Below are 17,884 nucleotides of genomic sequence, written 5' to 3'. Positions count from 1 at the left end.
AAGAACTAAAACACACTTTTACCTTTAAAGTGCATTTTCTTGCATTTGTAGGCTACATTTTAAATCCCAGATTTTTATTTATTTGCAAAATTTCCCTTTTCACTTGAGGTAAAATTCCGAATAGTTGCTCCATCTCTGCACTGTTTTGTGAGTAAATATTCATCACTAAAGGCTGGTGCACCTGATTTTACTAAACTCTAATTTGCACAGGTTTGATGACATTGCGGCTGACTGTCTAACGGACAGTACCTGATATAACAGTAATGTCACAGTTCTATAGGTTATTGGGTGTTTTTCAGAAGATGCTCACATATCAGAGATCAGGACTTTGCTTCCTGTTCATTTGCTCCCAGATCACTGCACAGCGCGTCCACCTGGACAGTGCCAGTGGGATTTGCCGCCATTGGGTGTCGCTGTGCGCGTAAAGTCTCCACCGGCAGGTTTTGGTCCGACCGGACCCCAACACAGTCTGAAGTGTCAGATAGTCTCGTTAACACGTGAGAAATACGGTGTATGGAAGAGGGCGAAGGAAGGGGGAACCGGGCAGACAGATAAGGCGAGGAGAAGTTTTGGCGAAGGAGCTGGACTTGGAGGAAAAGTGCGGAGATCTCCATGAGGGAATGCCGAGAAGGAGCACAGACAGACGGCCAGAGCACCAGAAATGAGTCCGAGGTAAGACTGTGATACTCCAGAGAGGCAGGGATGCCATCCACGCAGGCGTGCGATCGCACTGTCAGAGTGAGCAGCGTTTAGTGGCCGACACTGAGGGGTTTATCAAACTTTTAATATGAATTCTGGTCTAATTCAGCTTTGATCCGATGCTCCTGACACAGACAGAGCATCTGAATCATATGGTCATGTCCGGCCTGAAGTCTTATCTGATACACAGACACTTCGGCTTCACCAGACATTTTTATTTTTATGTGTTATTTGCATATTTAAATCATCACAGACACTGCATGTCTTGTGAGGGAGATTTCCAGAACAAGATGTTTGGCATTAAGAAAGAAATAAGACTGCAATTTATAAAAGCCACATAGAATAATTTATATGAGTTTTGATACTTGTAAAACACTAAATATGATGACGTATAGTTCTACAGCAGAAAGTGGTAGAATATAAAAATAAAAAACAGAAAGACATTCTATTAATAACAGCGGTGTTAATGTCTGGCTCTATGTAAAGGTGCACAGCTGCTTGTTTTTACTTTCCATAAGAATGTTTTGACATCAGGGAAATGCCAAGTTTTTAAGTAGGCAGGCACGTGATCTAAATGTTATCAGAAAAGGCCTCATGTCCTCATGTGGCCGCTTTTCAGGGAGAGAACCTACAAACACAACAATCCTGTCCAAAACTACACCTCCATGTAGCTACAGGTGATGATGTGCTGGATGTGGCCTTTGAGTGGGAACAGGTGTTTTACCTGAGAGAGAGGGAGAGAGAGAGAGAGAGAGAGAGAGAGAGATGTTGAGATGTTTTAAAGTGGTTTATCGACCCTCCTTTTTAATTTCAGTATTGTTGTGAAGCTCTTGTAGCTCCATGTCCTCTTGTCTGTCTACAAGTGAATGTTAAGCACACCTTCATTCAAACGTTTCATTATTAGCCTATTGATTATCAGATGTCTGTGTTAAAAAGGCATCAGGGCAGAACACCAACAGTGAAATGTGAATTTATTGCCTACAGACCTAAGAAAAAGCAAACACGAATTGTGATTGAATTTGATTTCACTTTTGGCCAGAGTGACAAAACTGAATTAAACCTGACAGTGCGTGTGTGCGTGTGTGTGTATGGGGGTGGTGGGGTTGTAGTTCCTCGCGGGGCCTTGACATGAGAAACTTTTAACAGCTCTTGATGTAACCAGTAATTTCCATCATTAAAGTGCTCTCCAAAGCTGAAGTGGGCTGCCTGTTCATAAATATGGAACATATATATGTGGACGTATACACTGGCTGCCTGTCTCTTTAAGACGATGTGTTGAGAAGTTCAAGTCGGGGTCACTTGAAGTTCCTGCCCTCGATTTTACCTTTTAGTTTTATTATAGACTGACATCACACGGGGCGCTAAAACACTTAAGGCGCATAGAGGCTCCATTATCATCCCGGTGCGCGTTATTGCTCCGACTCAAAAATAGCTAAGGAAATTACTAGAAAAAAAAATCGGAGGAAACTGATGCTGGTCTAAGCACGTATTTTTTTTTTTATAGGAGGGGATGCGAGAGAGAGAGAGAGACAGAGAGAGAGAGAGAGAGAGAGAGAGAGAGAGAGAGAGAGAGAGAGAGAGAGAGAGGAGGGGCAGATAGACAGAGAGAAAGAGGGAGGAAAGTGGGTGGGAGGACGGACCTAAGGAGCGACAAGAAATTCATATCAATTAATAATCATAAAAAAAGAGCTGGCAGACACGCTCGGAAAACTGGCATGGTTTGTTGGAGGCTGGCAGTTGAAAGCTGAAACGTCAGATATGACTCCTAGAGACTGCTGAGATGATCATTAAGGGAGACTTAGATCGGATGGCAGAAGACATCGGGCATGCAGGTAAGAGCTGATATGCTGCACTCAGGCACCCAAACAACCAGAGGGAGGCATGGCATGTGGGCTTTTATTCTTTAAACCGGACCGGGTTTGCTGCCACACACAAAATTACTTTCTTAACCAGTCATTGAAATATTATAGAGCGTATTTTCGATCAGTCAGCCTTTTGCAGCCTACCTCTATAATTTTATCTTTATTATATATCTGTCTAATTTTGATATCGACTTCGCCTTTTTCTCCTTTCCGCATTAAATTCGAGTCGGTTGAAAACATCCAGACTTTTTTTTTTCTAAACCCCAAATCATTAAGTAAACACGGAGTAATTCAATTTACAATTTCATGTAATGGCGATTTAATATTAAATCTTGCTTCCCAAATCAACAAAATGATTCATAACATTTCGAGAACTAAACAAAACAAGTTTGATTTACGATACAAAATTCAACATCTGACCTTCGAATTTATTTGTTTTTTAATCTTTTCAATTTATTCTACTTTATTTTATTTTTGCTCGGATTTCTTTTAAATGTTAAAATGGGGTTGTGTTAAAAGTAAACTTTTGTTTCATTAGTAATCCCGTTATAAATATTTAAAAGGGAAGTTACAGCATAGTTCATGTAGGAGGTGATAGAACAGGCCCATCGCTGTGCGTAACGGTGTCACCGCCACACAGGCACACTGGAGAATATTATAGACATGTTTTGGAGAAAGCTCTTTTTTTAAGTAAGCTTTTCTTTGGTGAGACCGATGTTTTCTCCAGTTGCATTAAAAAGAGATGGTTGTGAGTGTTGCTGACAGCTCCACAGACACACAGAGCTGGTTTGAGCAGCAGCTGGGATGCACCTTGAAGCGCAGCGCGCAGGACGCGGAGGGTCTGTGCAGGGGGATCAGGAGGAGGTGGAGGATGAGACACGGATTCACCCGTGATTCGGTTTAATGTACAGAGTGTGAGACAAGTCCGCGGCGACACACACACACTCCCACTGCTCTGCTGCATGCTGCTCTCAGGGCTCTGGTACTAAACAACAACTTCAAAAAACCAGCCCTCAACTTTAAAACTCGCTCTGAAATAAAACGACAAAAAAAGCCAAACAAAGTTGAGCTACAGTACATCTGCTATAATTTTTTTTTATAAAAATGTGCAGCATGTCTATTATTCATGCAAAAGATAAAACATTAGAAAAAAAACCAGTCATGCACATAGTTAATTAAAATGGAATAATTTCCTGTAAAATCTGCAGGACATGGACTGATTATAAACCAATAACTGGCTGTTGATGCTGCTGATAGTTCGATTGAAGTGTCGATTTTTATCGTGTCATATTAATGTGATTATGCTCGATCTCCTGTCGAAATAAGCTCGACAGACTCGGTTCACATCAAGATTAAGACGCTGCGTATCACTGTCGTGCCTCCGGGCTCTACTTTAGAAATGTGGGATGCTTTTTTAGATGCGCGATTACAGAAACAGGAAACTGACGCTGAGTCTCCATGATGTTTGCTGACCTGACTAAAAACTCTTAACTTATTCACTTATTCATGTGTGCAAGCTCCTCCGTGTGCGCTTCAGTGGAAAAGCCACAGTCCTGTTATTTCATGCATGTAAACCTCCTCCAGCCTGTATCTATCTCATGTGACTCACAAAAATAACAAGAAATAAATTCAGTTTGATTGAAACATGTGTAAAACTACAGAAAAATATCTTCTTGTTCTTGTTAAAGCTCGACTTTCTGCTGCAGTGTTGCCTCATAAATTGCACGTTTGGTTATAGATGAACTTGGTAAAATGGGCTCTAAAATAAACAAGGCTTGCATGAGCATGGGGCAGGAAATAGAAATGAATATGTAACGTGGGGCCGAGGTTTGATGCAAAGATCTGCAGTGTTTATGTGACTTGAGGCAGAATGCAGAGGTAGGAAGTTTAAGTCCCTCGTCTTCACCACCCAAACCACAGAAGCGACAAAACAGACAAAGCACAGGGACCATGAATATTAATCTGATTCAAATACCTGGGTGCCATTGCCGTTAACTACATCACCATCATTTAAGTTTCCAGAGCCTGTTGACGGCTCATTAAAAAGAAGTCAATCAGATAAAAACAGCCCTGCATCCCACAGGGGCTCCACTAACCGTGTCTCAGGCCACTGTGACTGTATGTACAACACAGAAAAAAATGATTTAATTTTACCTATACAAAACAAAGCTGTGTGTGTTTATAGGAATAGCGTATGTAGTAGGCTCAATGTGACTAAATATCACGACAATCATAGCTGGCTTCCTAACAGGATGCAGTGAGCTTACACTTGCCTTCCAGACCAAGCGTTTTTTATAAAACATGTTTTACTGTGGTCTTTCACATGTTGTCATCAGATGGCGAGCTGAACTGTTTTAAAAGGCAAACTGCAGCCCCTCATATACTTGGGTCTGATCACAGCGAGAAAAGAGTTTCTTAATGTGTTGATGGGAAAGCCACAGCCACCTTGACAGTTGTTACCACAAGACCTAACCAAAAATATTTTTGTTGTACTCGCAGCAACATTGCAGGTGCACAGAAATATTGCTTTTTGAATTTCCCTTCCATCAAAAAAGAGTTGATGGATTTTTTTTTTTGCAAGTCTGTCCTCATAAAGGAAGGGTTGATTTTCTGTTTTTTGCTCCGTAATGCACTTTAGCTGTGTGTCGTATAATATGGCGCTGCGGGCTGCATTAGAGACAGGAATGTACACTGATTGTGTGTGTGAGTACACAATGTGTCACCATTCGCCGCACAGTAACCGGTAACAGTAACAGTGAGCTCAACGCCCCTTAATGCAATGGAGACTGAGAAAATTCACTTAAGTTATGGAGATGCTTTGGACCATTCCTCATATCACACTCATTTTCAAACATGTTTGATCTGACCGATGCTGAAATTTATAGCCAAGTGTGACCGTTGAGTATTTAAAGCCAGACAAAAACCAGAAGTGGAAACACTTTAGATGACAACTAGACACATGATGGAGCGTAAATCCAGAGTAAACCTGACATACCTGCCTTTATATTCATAGTCTCTCCTCTCTCTTTTTTTCACTTTATTTGGTATTTATGACCAGATAATAAGAAATAAATAGCACACAAGTCATGTGTAATCATGAGGACAGGAACTTTTAAAATAAAAATCAACTATGATTAATAAAAAGGAAAAAAATATCACATTTAAAAGATACATTTTCCTTTCATATTGACGACTGTTCAGCTCGTGATCCCTCACTGACAGTAACTTTTGGTTTTCCACCTCAGCAGTGAAAATGATGCTGCCTGATGCTGAACATGCATTTACAAAAACACACCACTCAAAACTGTACCAAGGAGCGACCTTGACTTTCCCTAACAGGCAGCTTTAACAGCAGTGCACTGATAGAGAAAAACAGACACGTCAGATTTTCTTCTGTTCAGGACTGTGCAGAGAATTCCTTAGTAAATCATTTGTGAGATTTTCTTTTTTTAAATTCATACTTCCTTTTTCTTGTGCTGAGCGGAATAAACAAGAAGTGAATGAGCTGGTGTCAGGAAGACCGTGATCAGACAGATGACATGATATTTGTTTAGTTGCTTGTTTCCCATCAGTGAGACTAAGCCCTTAGGGACAGTTTGAGACGTTTAATCTCCTATGTAAACTATCCTCAGATGCCACTGATTGAACAATACATGGTGTTTCTTGCATGCAGCTGATGTAGTTTATTTCAAGCTTGATGGAACAATTAGTGTTGATATTTAAATGTGTGTGTGTGGATGCGTGTGTGTGTGTGTGTGTGTGTGAATGTGTGTGTGTGTGCATTAGATCCCTAGAGTTGCTCTCAATATAAAGTATTGAATCATCTAAGTTTGATTTACATCCAGTGCGCTCAGTGTTCCTTATATGACTGGACAGAAAGAGGAGCTGGAGGACCCGTCTTTTTTTGGATGTGTCTTTCCCCCAAAGGTTTATACCTGCTGTTCATCATAATTGTGAAACATTCATCTCTTCGCTTTGTTTAAAACTCTGCACACAACTTCTGGAATACTATATCAGGAAGCCAGCAGTTACAAAATATATATCTGCGGTTTTCTGACTTTACTTCTTTCTCTGTTTTTGCTCGCTGCAGAGGAAGTGGATGCATAGACTAGAATTTGTGATAATGAGAAAACCATTGCAACCGCTCACCTTTACCAAGAGTTCATTTTTACCAAGTGGCCCTTGTGTGCACTTCCCACACATAGGTTCTGCACTCTGCACACGTTCCACTGAGTGGAATCTATGAGCTGAACATGAAGATGTAAATATTTAAGGCAAATTATAGAATAAATGATAAAACGTCTATTATGACTTGACATTAAAAATGCAGTGAAATTAAGTGATGCAGTGTGTTTCAAAAGAAAATGTATTATTAATGAATCTGTATACTCTTCAAATGCATCCTCATGCAAAGGATTTTTTTTTATTTATTTCTGTGTTACCTCTACAGTTGAAGTTGTTGTTGGCAATCCAACATTTTGACACTTACATATTTTGATGCGTAAAGCACAACTTTTCAAAGAAAAAATACACTAATAATAATAACTAAAAATGACACACTGATTGTGTTTTTGTTTCATGAAATGCTGACTGCTGCATGACGTTTTACAGATATTTGTTGTTGCAGGTGGCGGACTGAAGACGATGCTGGATGCCATGGAAGTTCCAAGTCATGCTAGGGATCTCCTCCTGCAGCTCAACAGCCAGCGCACCAAAGGCTTCCTGTGTGATGTTATCATTGTGGTGCAGAACGCGCTCTTCAGAGCTCACAAGAACATTCTGGCTGCCAGCAGCCTCTACTTGAAATCTTTGGTGGTCCATGACAATCTCATCAACCTCGACCACGAGATGGTGAGTCCAGGGGTCTTCAGGGTCATTCTGGACTACATCTACACAGGCCGCCTTAGTGATGGAGACCCCACTTCTCCCAATGAACCCAATCTAGGGGCTGTGCTGGCAGCAGCTAACTACCTTCAGCTGCTTGACTTAGTGGCTCTGTGTAAAAAGAAGCTGAAAAAACATGGCAAGTACCCTCCCCGTCCAGGTCCTCAGTTTCTGCCCTACCCAAAGATGGGACCCAATATGGGGTTAGGGACTGGTGGCAGGTATAGGGTTTCTACCCCTGTCATTCAGCCCTGCCCTCCAGGGGGACTGTTGAACAGCCATGCATCCCGGGCGGCAGCAATAGAGGAGCTAGTTCCCCATCGACTAGCCATCCATGCTGGGGAGTTGTACGCTCCCACCGCCACCCAGGGCTCTCAGGTGTTCCCGTCTCTGCACTCGGCTCTGCCTGCCCAGCTCGGGCGCTCGGCCCACTCTGAGAGAAACTGCTCGCCCAACTATGGCCTTGACCTCTCCAAGAAAAGCCCCAACTCCCAGTCTCAGCACACACCCTCCCAACCCCATCTGGGAAACGCTCACAACGATGAGGAGCGGGACGAGACTCTGAGTGGCCGCACCAGTCCCATGCAGGGCATGAATGGCAGGGCCTTCCCCTCTGAAAAAATGGAGTCGAGCGACCAGACAAACGCCCTCACGCCTCCGCCTTTCCCCCATCTCAACCAGCCTCTGGGCCCACACCTTCCCCACCTGCACCGCTCAGGCTCCCAGGGCACAGATCGCTACCCGTGCCCCGCCAGCCCCGACACCCCGACGGAAGGTGGCGAGGCGGGCAGAGAAATGGGCAACATCTACCGCTGGGTGAAACATGAGCCGCTGTCGTATACGGCCGAAGATGAAGATGAGGATGAGGATGAGGAGGAAGGGCATGAGAACGGAGAGCAGCATCATAACCACCACAAGGCTGGGGAGGAGAGTGAAGGCGCAGACGACAAGAGCGGCTCAGGCACGGAGGAGACGGGCAGCAGCGAAGGCCGCCCCTCCCCTACTGGACCGATGGGGAGGTTCCATATGCCGTATGAGCCCGAGAGCTTCGGGGACAATCTGTATGTCTGCATTCCCTGTGACAAAGGCTTCCCCAGCTCGGAGCAGCTCAACGCACACGTGGAGACGCACACGGAAGAGGAGCTGTACGTGAACTCAGGCGGGGAGATGGGAAACAGCAATAACAACAGCACCAAAAACATGAGCAGTAACACAAATGGTTATGGGAGCCTGAACAGCAGCAATAGCCTCAACAGCCTGTCCCATCTGGAGACCAAGTCCAGCCAGGCGCTGAGTTCGGGGGGCCTCGGCGAGATGATGCGACCCTACCGCTGTTCCAACTGCGAGAAATCCTACAAAGACCCCGCCACTTTGCGACAGCATGAGAAGACCCACTGGCTGACGCGGCCGTACCCATGCAGCATCTGCGGCAAGAAGTTCACGCAGCGTGGCACTATGACGCGCCACATGCGTAGCCACCTGGGCCTGAAACCTTTCGCCTGCGACTCCTGTGGCATGCGCTTCACCCGCCAATATCGCCTCACCGAGCACATGCGCATCCACTCCGGGGAAAAGCCCTACGAATGTCAGGTGTGTGGGGGGAAGTTCGCCCAGCAGCGCAACCTCATCAGTCACATGAAGATGCACAGTAGCGGAGGGACTGCAGGGGGCCTGACCACAGATGGGAAACTGAAGCTGGACTTTTCAGAGGGCATTTATCCTCTGAGTAAATACACAGCAGAGCACCTGGGGCTGAAGCAGGAGAAGGCCAATGAACTTTTCATCCAAGCTCAGCAGCAACTGGTAGCCGACGCAAAGGCCATGGAGAGCCTCTTCCCACTGTCCAAACTGGCCTCTGAACACCTGGGCATCCCCCACGACAAGATGGACGTCCTGGGCCAACCCCTGCCCCCTCCCCAACACGGCCTTTCTGAAGCCCGCACCATTGACCGCTACTCCCCCAGCTAAGATAGAGCAGTGTAAATGGCAGTCACCAATAGGTCTGTGTAGGCACACAACTTTAGCAGTATTCTAAAGCCATTCACCTCAACTCAGTATCTCCTCTGCACCTCAGACTCAGGCCAAAAATGAATTGGTCTGCTAATGCACACCAAAAAGTGTAGACTCTTAAGTGCCTTTCTATGCATCTAATGTATCTTAAAAGTCCTCCTTCAGAAAGGAGGCCTGTGCTATTCCATGACCAAGGGACACTCACTCAAATAAGTACAGTATTTATGTACAGTGTATGCAAACAAATGTTTTTTTTTTCTTTCAATTTTCCACCATTGAGCCAAAGTGACAAATTGAAAACCAAAATGAAATTGTTTTATTTATTTTTGTACCACGGTGAAATCCAAAGAGAAACTGTTGCAAGGAAATGCTGCAATCAGACCCTAAACCTGTGTACTATTAAGAATCATCTGTGTACAAGAAATGAGAGAAAAAAAGCACATAAGGACAAGATTCAGGGTTTGTGTCCAGACCTGAGTGGAACTTTTATCAAATGAATAAGCCAACTCTTCTGGACTTTAAAGTTATGGGAGGATATTTTTTTTTCTTTTTTTGTTTTGTTTTTCTTCTCTGTTTTTGGGGTACTGGACAATTTATGTACCTCACCCTCCAGCTTCTCCCCATCCTGTTCCTGCTTACCAAGTTGCGAGGAAATAACTGAACGATAAGAGCAATTGCTTCAGCATTTCGGTAAAGTCTCCTCTGCTTTATTTTCTCCGCATTTTTTTTTTTTTTAAAACAGCACTCCACTCCCCCGCATATTTCTGCGGATAAAAGCTCATACTACGTGACAGTAATGGTTGCTTAATCAGCCTTACACTCAGCGTGTAACCCTTGTTGAGCTAAAACTTCCTTTTGCATTTTGACTAACATCCCCTTAGCTTTCGGTTGTTATTGAGATGCAGCAAGCACGGCCCTGTGATCTCATAGCTGGGACATGATTGCACATACCCAGCTGATGACACACTAATCCTTGTTCACGATGAGTGTAGCTTCATCTCACGGTGTGTGGACGCAGCATGGGTGTTGCCTCCGACACTGTGCATTGCGGCCGAGGCAGGCGGCAGAGGCGAGGACCAGGTCACAATTAATGACACAGAAATCTGTCATTTACTGTCAAGAGCGATTACTCCATTCACAGCAGCCTGATGATTAATTGTGGAGCGGCAGTAGTCAAACGCTGTGTTTGGACGCTGCTCTGCTCCGCTGTCCGACCTGTCATTTGACCTCCCTCCCCTGTAGTCTGTTGTCTGGGAGCTCTGCTACTGTTGACAGGCCAAAGTGTGTGCTGTGCTCAGCCCTTTGCCTTAAAAGTGCTCCACACACACACACCGCACACATAGACGCTCCCTCTCCTACCACACACACACACACACACACAGCGAGTCACTAATCTGTCAGTGATACGAACATAAGAGGGGGTTTGTGGGTCTTCCCTGGAAGCCAGCGGGTGAACAGCACACCCCAGCTGCTGTGGCTCAGTAATCCCTGTGAAATCTCACTTTCTCCTGGACAATTCGCACTGCTCGCCGGCATGATGTCCCATTTCATGCCTGCCATCTCACCCCTCTGATCCACTTATTACCATCATATCCCAGACTAGCAAATGTCTCCCGGCCTCGCCTCCTTTCCCCCGGCTGGTATCAAACGCGGAAACAAAGAATGACATATTTCTGTGTTGGCTGACCAGCAGTTCTTTCAGATTGAAAACAAAAGAGCACTTAAAGGTTGCGGGTTGAAGGCACATTCTTGTCTTTGAATGTTTATTCCAAAGAACATGCTGCCCTTTTCTCTTTTCTTTCTTTTTTTTTTCTTTTTTAATTTTTCCACTTTTACTGGTCTTTGATTCAGATTAGAAATGTCTGACCACTATAGTGCCAATGCCAACCTCAGTGGGTGAATGTGAAGACTAAAGCCATAAATACACTGTGATAGACGTAGTGAATCTTAAAGGCTTAAAGACAAAAAACAAACAAAAAAAAAACAAAATACAAGACAATGTGCCTGACTTTTGGGATTGTTTTTTATTTTTTATTTTTATTTTAATGTAACAATAATTTAAGGGCTTCTTTTCGGTAGCATATGATCATATCAAACATGTTGTTTCCTGTCACTTAACTTTTCTTTTCATTACATTTTGATTTGAACTAAAAGCAGCACATGTGAAACTGGTGCTTACCTCAGGACTGAACCCAGCATGGGGATGCTAAGCTTTAGTAAACCTTCGAATAACAATGCGACACACACACACACACACACACACACACACACACACACACACACACACACACACACACACACACACACACACACACACACACACACACACACACACACACACACACACACACACACTTTTTTTATTGTCTTATTAACAGGGCAGTGGTCCTGTGTTAAACCTGTGGTTATTACTGTGTTTATACATTTCTTGTTACAGTTTTATGGTGGAGAGATAACATGTGATATTAACATTTTTTATTTTTTACTATGCGGTATACATTTTCTATTGTTGTCCTCAAGGAGGCTTGTGTCTGTCTGAGCAATTCCATTGTTTTAACATAAGGCAAAGTCATTTTGGTAGTGTCTGGCTGTCTGTGAATTTCTGAACCACACTTAAAGGAGGCATAATGGTGTTGATCTCTGGTTTCAGCCACACAGTCAAGGTGACAAGTGCAGTGTAGTTTGAAATTTCTCTGTTTGCTCACAAGATGCGATGACTAGCTCTGTAAACAGACAAACAGTAGCTCTTCTAGACAAGTGTGAAAACTACCCTCATATTGTTTGAGACTTCTTTTCCAGAGGTCATTGAACTTTCGATGCGGGCCAGTCTGAGGCCGTACATGCACACGAGGCGCACAGGAAGCTTATTTTGGTTAATGCTTTGTGTTTTGAGCTGTTAAAAGCTCTGCAACAAAAAAAAAATCCAGAAAGAGTGGCTGCAATGAAACATTAACAGTAGGATCTCGGTCCAGAAACATGTGCATACGTGTAAAAACGTAGAAAGGGGCGGATGTCAGTCGTGGGAATTTCAGTCCCCTCACTCCCTCTCATTCACGAGTTTAAATAAAAATCTGCGTCCGCCTTATGCCATTAAAACAACAAAAATTGTTTTCACTGTCACTTCAAATCTGTGCAGGAGGGAAGAGCAAGATAATGCCTGAACATTTCTGTGGGATGTGCACTGTTTGAAATGTGCTTCATTGCATTCATGTGTACGATAGACAGAGAGGGAAGGGTCGTGTATCTATAGAGAGGGGAAGCGTTTTCTTGTCTGTTTGTGTGTCCCTATGCTATTTGAGCATATAAGGGGCTGTTAATGCATGTCCTGGGAATAAGGGTTGGTGTGAAGGAGAAGAGCTGAGGAGCAGGAAGTGAACTTTTGGCTGGTGTGTTGTGTTGAGCAGGATGTGCCGTGTGTTTCTGCTCAGAGGCAGATAGAGAGACGGAGAATGGGGTGGGAGAGGAGCAGGGAGAGCGCAGCAGGGTGGACACGAGCCATTGTCTCAGTATGAAAGCCTGTTCGTACTTCTAAAACTCTCCATTCAGAAAACAAGTAGACTGTATCTTCTCTTTTCCTTCCCCCTTTTGCTCTTTGGGAATAAGCCTCTGCTCAGTATCACGATGATATGACTCTGTGGCCTTTCAAGAGCTGAACAGCGAGGAAGCCATTCAGACATTTTGTTACAATTTGAGGATGTTGTGGATTAATTTTTTTTTTGCATCCTTTTGATCCAAGGAATACATTACAGTATTTCCCTCATATTATGTCCATATTTTAAGAATTAAAAAAAAAATTGGGCCAAGGCTGATCTGAAATTATGTTGTAAATAATAATTAAAAAAAATAATTGGCAGTATTTCTTTTGCTCTGTGGTTGACTCAGTTAGTCAAATTAGAAAAGCCTTGTTTCAATTTGCTGGTGTAGCCACTCGACCCATGGGGTTTCAGGCCATATGCCTTTGTTAATCTTATTTATATGACACATCAACTCAGAAAACCTCTCTGCCACTAAAGTGGTTTAGATGAAGATGTTTAAGAGTAATAAAGCTGGGTGTTAACATTAATTAATATGATGATGATAAATATAAATGACAAACCACCAACTATGCTAATATTTTATTTTATTTTTTGGTCTATTTCATTCCTTTTTAATGCAATGACAAGCATCCTAGGCCCATAATTTTCATAACACTAACAATATAGAAGTAACAAACGATCTGGATGAGTTCCAGTGGCCCTGTGTAGACCAAAAAAGGGGTTTGGTTTAATGTTAAAAAATGCAAAGTATGCCTTTAAGCTTTCTACCAGCGGCAGCAAGCCGAGGTCACCTATGTGACTCCGACAGGCTCAACGGTCCGGATCTGCAATCATCCCGCTGTTTGACATTTATTGTGTTTCACGCTGTGTGCCAGAAGGACTGAAGCACTTAGCAGACATCGCAGATGCTCAAAACAAAACTCGGCGACGATCTTTGTAGTTTCCACGGGTTTCGTTGTTGAGCTAAGCTTCTGACCAACTTTGACTTTGCCTTGTTATAAAAGCCATTATCTGAGTGGCTACTCATGAGAGCACGGCGCAGACATGCCACTATTGTCCAGTGTACATATTTCTTTTTATGAGGACTCATGTTTAAAAGTGAGTTAGAGCCAAATAATATCAATAATACAGTCTTATTTTGGCATTGAAACCATAAACTGTCACTTAGGTCAGCCAATACAAATGTGCCTTCAGTGTGACAAACATTCAGCGATTTTTGCAATAATTTGTCTGAGTGTATGCGTGTGTGTGTGTGTATGCGTGTGTGTGTGTAGGTTTTCTGATGTGTCCACATTGTGCACCTGTCCATCTACATGTCTGAACGCCTTTCCCACAGTGTAGCAGGGTAAAGTACAAGGGAGAGATTTGACACTTTCAAGGGTCTTTATTACAAGCAGCTGCTTTAGATTTATTTCCCCGAACTGCACTTTTCTGGAAAAATCATTGTATTGTGATTTTTTATTACTCTTGTGATCCCCTAGAAGTCCCACAATTGCCTTTCCTCTGGCACTTTGCTTCCTTTGCTTTCCCCCCCTCTTCCTCCCTCCAGTGCAGAGCTTGGCCACACTCGCTCACCGCCCTTGTTACCTCAAAGCGGAGCTTTCCTCCTCACCTCTCTCTGTCCCTTCTCTCTTCTTACACTCAATACAAACCGCTGACCCACAGCACCCGCCGCACCCCCACCCCCCCACCCTCCCACCCCCTCCATGATCCACTTACTTCCAGCTGTTTTTCATGCTGAAGAAGACAGTTGTCTAAATGTTTATGTGAAGAGCTACTTTCTTTTTCTTTAGGCCCTGATCAATTTCCAAAATGAACTTCGTGGCATGTGTTAAAATACAGCAGATGATGGGCCAAATAAAAAAGTCTGACATCGTTATTGTATTCTGATCCTCTGGCCAAAAACCGGCTTACGAAGGGGAGATTAAAGACAGCATATCGTTGTAGAGGAAATGCAGAATAATGCGAGGGGAAATGTTCAGGGGAAAATATGCTCAGAAAGATGCCAGTAAAGTAAACATGTATGAAATTGCACAATTGAGCCGGGGCCTCGGCTGCGCCAGCCAAGTCATGCGCTGGGATGGAGGGAACAAGTCAGAGAGAAGGGTTGAGAGGAAAAGAACCAGAAACAGAGAGAAAAATAGCTTGTGCTTGATAGTCATAACCTTCAGTAAATAACAAAGGAAAACTTGCTCGCTCTGTTCTTCTGCTCACCTCTTTTTTTCCACCTCGTTCTGCGAGTTCACTCCACTTCATTTCCCTCTTTTAGGAAATTAAGTTTTTTTTCCTCTTTTCATTGTTTATTTCTGCAGGTCTTTGCCAAGGTTGTTTAACGTTCATGTCAGCATGCCCTCCAAGATGTCATCCTCTATCCAGACCTAACAATTATCACCCAATCAGCACATGACTTACAGTAGGCTCTTTGTAGTTAAATAGAGAAGGGGCTTCTGGCTGCCCGGGTCTTTCTCCTGCATCTGTTTAGCTTGGATCTCTGTTTCTTTCTCTACCTTGGACACATACAAGACAGGCCGCGTGGACTTGAATCTTTTCGTTTACAGTGAACAAAATCTCTGCTTCACAAGTTTCAATTCACAGACAAAGAGCAAGAACAAAACAGGCGAGAAGTTGAAAAAGTGAAAGATAGTAGGGGCGCAGATTTGATTGTATATCTATATCTCATACACACACAAAGGCACACAGACACACACACACACACACAGCTGGATGGCAGACTGCTGCTGCAGATTAGGTCAGATTTAATTAGGCTGCCCTGCTCTGTTTGGAGTGTCGCTTCTTGTAGAAAAACCCATTATTAAAGAAAAGGCGATTCCACTGACGGCTTCCACCCAACACACTGAAACCTGTGCCAAAATGTTACAGGGCCTCAGGGTCCCTACACACACACACACACACACACACACACACACACACACACACACACACACACACACACACACACACACACACACACACACACACACACACACACACACACACACACACACACACACACACACACACACACACAAGCATCTATATTCTGGTTTTGGAAAAGGGTTACGTGTAGAAATGATGGATTATAATCTAATGAAGATCACTGTGACGTTCTGAGGTGGCTGTACCCGACTGGTTGTGGTTCAGGGATACAAGAGTTCAGCAGTAACGCAGACTGCCACGCAGACAGCAGCAGCTACAGAAAGATGGAAAAAAAATACATACATCACAAATTTACAATGGAAATGAGATTTTTCAGCGGAGGACAGGATCTTATTTCAGCAGGCATGAAGCAGATGTGCGTGAAACATTCAAAATGTCCAGCGTTTCATTTTGTGGTTTTACAACAGTTTGTGCCATAAAGATACAATAAGAAGCAATACATTAAACCCAACAGTATTTTTCTATTTTCTGCATTTCATGTCAATATTGATCTTACTTTGCTTTAGTGAAATGAATGTATTTATTGCATGTCAAAATGTTTTATAGTTAATTTTTGTGTAAATTTCAATTGTGGGTTTTTATGATAATTTCATTTAATTATGGTGTCTTGATAAAATCATGTTGATAAGGCTTTTATTTTTCTAAAAGCCAATGTGAAAAATGTCATGTTTTTTTTGTTTGTTACTATATTCAAAATCAACTTGGCAATAAAGTGAATTGCATAACGGAAACATGATGACGTGTCACGTAATTTCTGCTCATCCGAATCAAAGACAAATAATTATAAATTATGATATATAAATATAATTTTATAATACAGAAACAAGCTATTATGTGTGTATCACAGAAGAGAAATCCTAGTTAAATTTCAACTTAAAAGTGACTAATCTTTAATATCAAAGCTTGAAGTTTGAGGCCAGGGCAGCAACCGTTTGTTATTGACACATTTATTGTGCATGATATGAGTTTCATATTAAAAGAAAAACACAAGACAAAAGACCACGATCGAGACCATTTCGCAGCATTGTCAACCGCAAGAATGAGCAACTTCTGTTCATTTTCCTATAATACATTCGCCTTCGAGTCTATATTCTCCCATATGGAGACATGTGAGTGCCTCATTTAAGACAGAGAATTTCAAATGAATCTCATACATCACACACAGTCCACATGCAACAATGAACAGATCCATTACTCTGTCAGCAGGAGCAAAACCAGCCAGGCAGGCACACACACTCACATCCTTTTCCACTGCGTGAAAATCACCTTATTATCACCAGCACATAAGAAATCATAGTGCCTTCCAGATGTTTGATATGAATCAAGTTGCCACAAATTACGTCCTGACGTTAAACAAATTTGCATTTCTTCTCTCAGGTGCAGTAAATCATCAACATTCATGAACTGAATGTGCTTCCTGCGAGCTCATACTCACCAGGTGAAGTGAAAGACATCATCCGCCCAATGCCGCGAAAAACAGCAGGCGAAAACAAAAGAAACAGCTTGACGTTCATCAAGTCTCAGTTCATAGCGTTCCTGATGCTGGAACACAGACAGTTTTCTCTGAGTTAAAGGAAAATTCCAGTTTATTACAATGTGGGTATTATTTTCATAGTTGTGGCCATCATATCTAAGTTTGACAAAAAATAATCTTAACTCAAAGTCCACTTACGAGCTTTTTCCAGACCTTTCAAGAACGTAAGCATTTCCATGGTCATGTTTCTTTCTATTGGTTATGAGAACACTGTAGTCAATAAAAATCTTACTGTGATATGAAAACATGCGTGCGTCCACTCAACAACAAAGTCCTGTGCGACACAAGCACTCAGATGATCAGAGGTTGTAAACAAGCCAAATGCTCAGCCACACAATCTAAACCACCTCATTTGGGGTTAAACTGGATGTTCACAACAAAAATGTTTCCTCAGGTGCTGCTGTGACATAAAATATGAACAA

General features: G+C 42.9%; 1 protein-coding gene across 2 annotated transcripts; it reads left to right on the top strand.

Annotated features, from left to right (window-relative positions):
• Positions 1-426: 426 nt before the first annotated feature.
• Positions 427-14,666, top strand: hic1 (hypermethylated in cancer 1). Of its 2 annotated transcripts, none has more exons than XM_083984892.1 (2): positions 427-672; positions 7,189-14,666. In XM_083984892.1, the coding sequence occupies exon 2, from the start codon at positions 7,206-7,208 to the stop codon at positions 9,411-9,413; it is 2,208 nt and encodes a 735-aa protein (XP_083841018.1). In that variant the 5' UTR covers positions 427-672; positions 7,189-7,205; the 3' UTR covers positions 9,414-14,666. The 2 variants fall into 2 exon arrangements, with proteins under 2 accessions (XP_083841018.1, XP_083841017.1); XM_083984891.1 differs by lacking the exon at positions 427-672 and adding an exon at positions 2,393-2,531.
• Positions 14,667-17,884: the final 3,218 nt, after the last annotated feature.

The sequence above is a fragment of the Trachurus trachurus genome (assembly GCF_905171665.1).
Source record: "Trachurus trachurus genome assembly, chromosome: 13".
NCBI classification, from domain to species: Eukaryota; Metazoa; Chordata; class Actinopteri; order Carangiformes; family Carangidae; genus Trachurus; species Trachurus trachurus.
This window is presented reverse-complemented; position numbering and strand designations above follow the sequence as displayed.

Excerpts from the sequence above, each read along its gene's own strand:
- hic1 (XM_083984891.1), top strand. The coding sequence starts at position 2,480 with ATGATCATTAAGGGAGACTTAGATCGGATGGCAGAAGACATCGGGCAT. Across the intron at positions 2,532-7,188 it reads AGAAGACATCGGGCATGCAG|GTGGCGGACTGAAGACGATG; the intron begins GTAAGAGCTGAT and ends TTGTTGTTGCAG.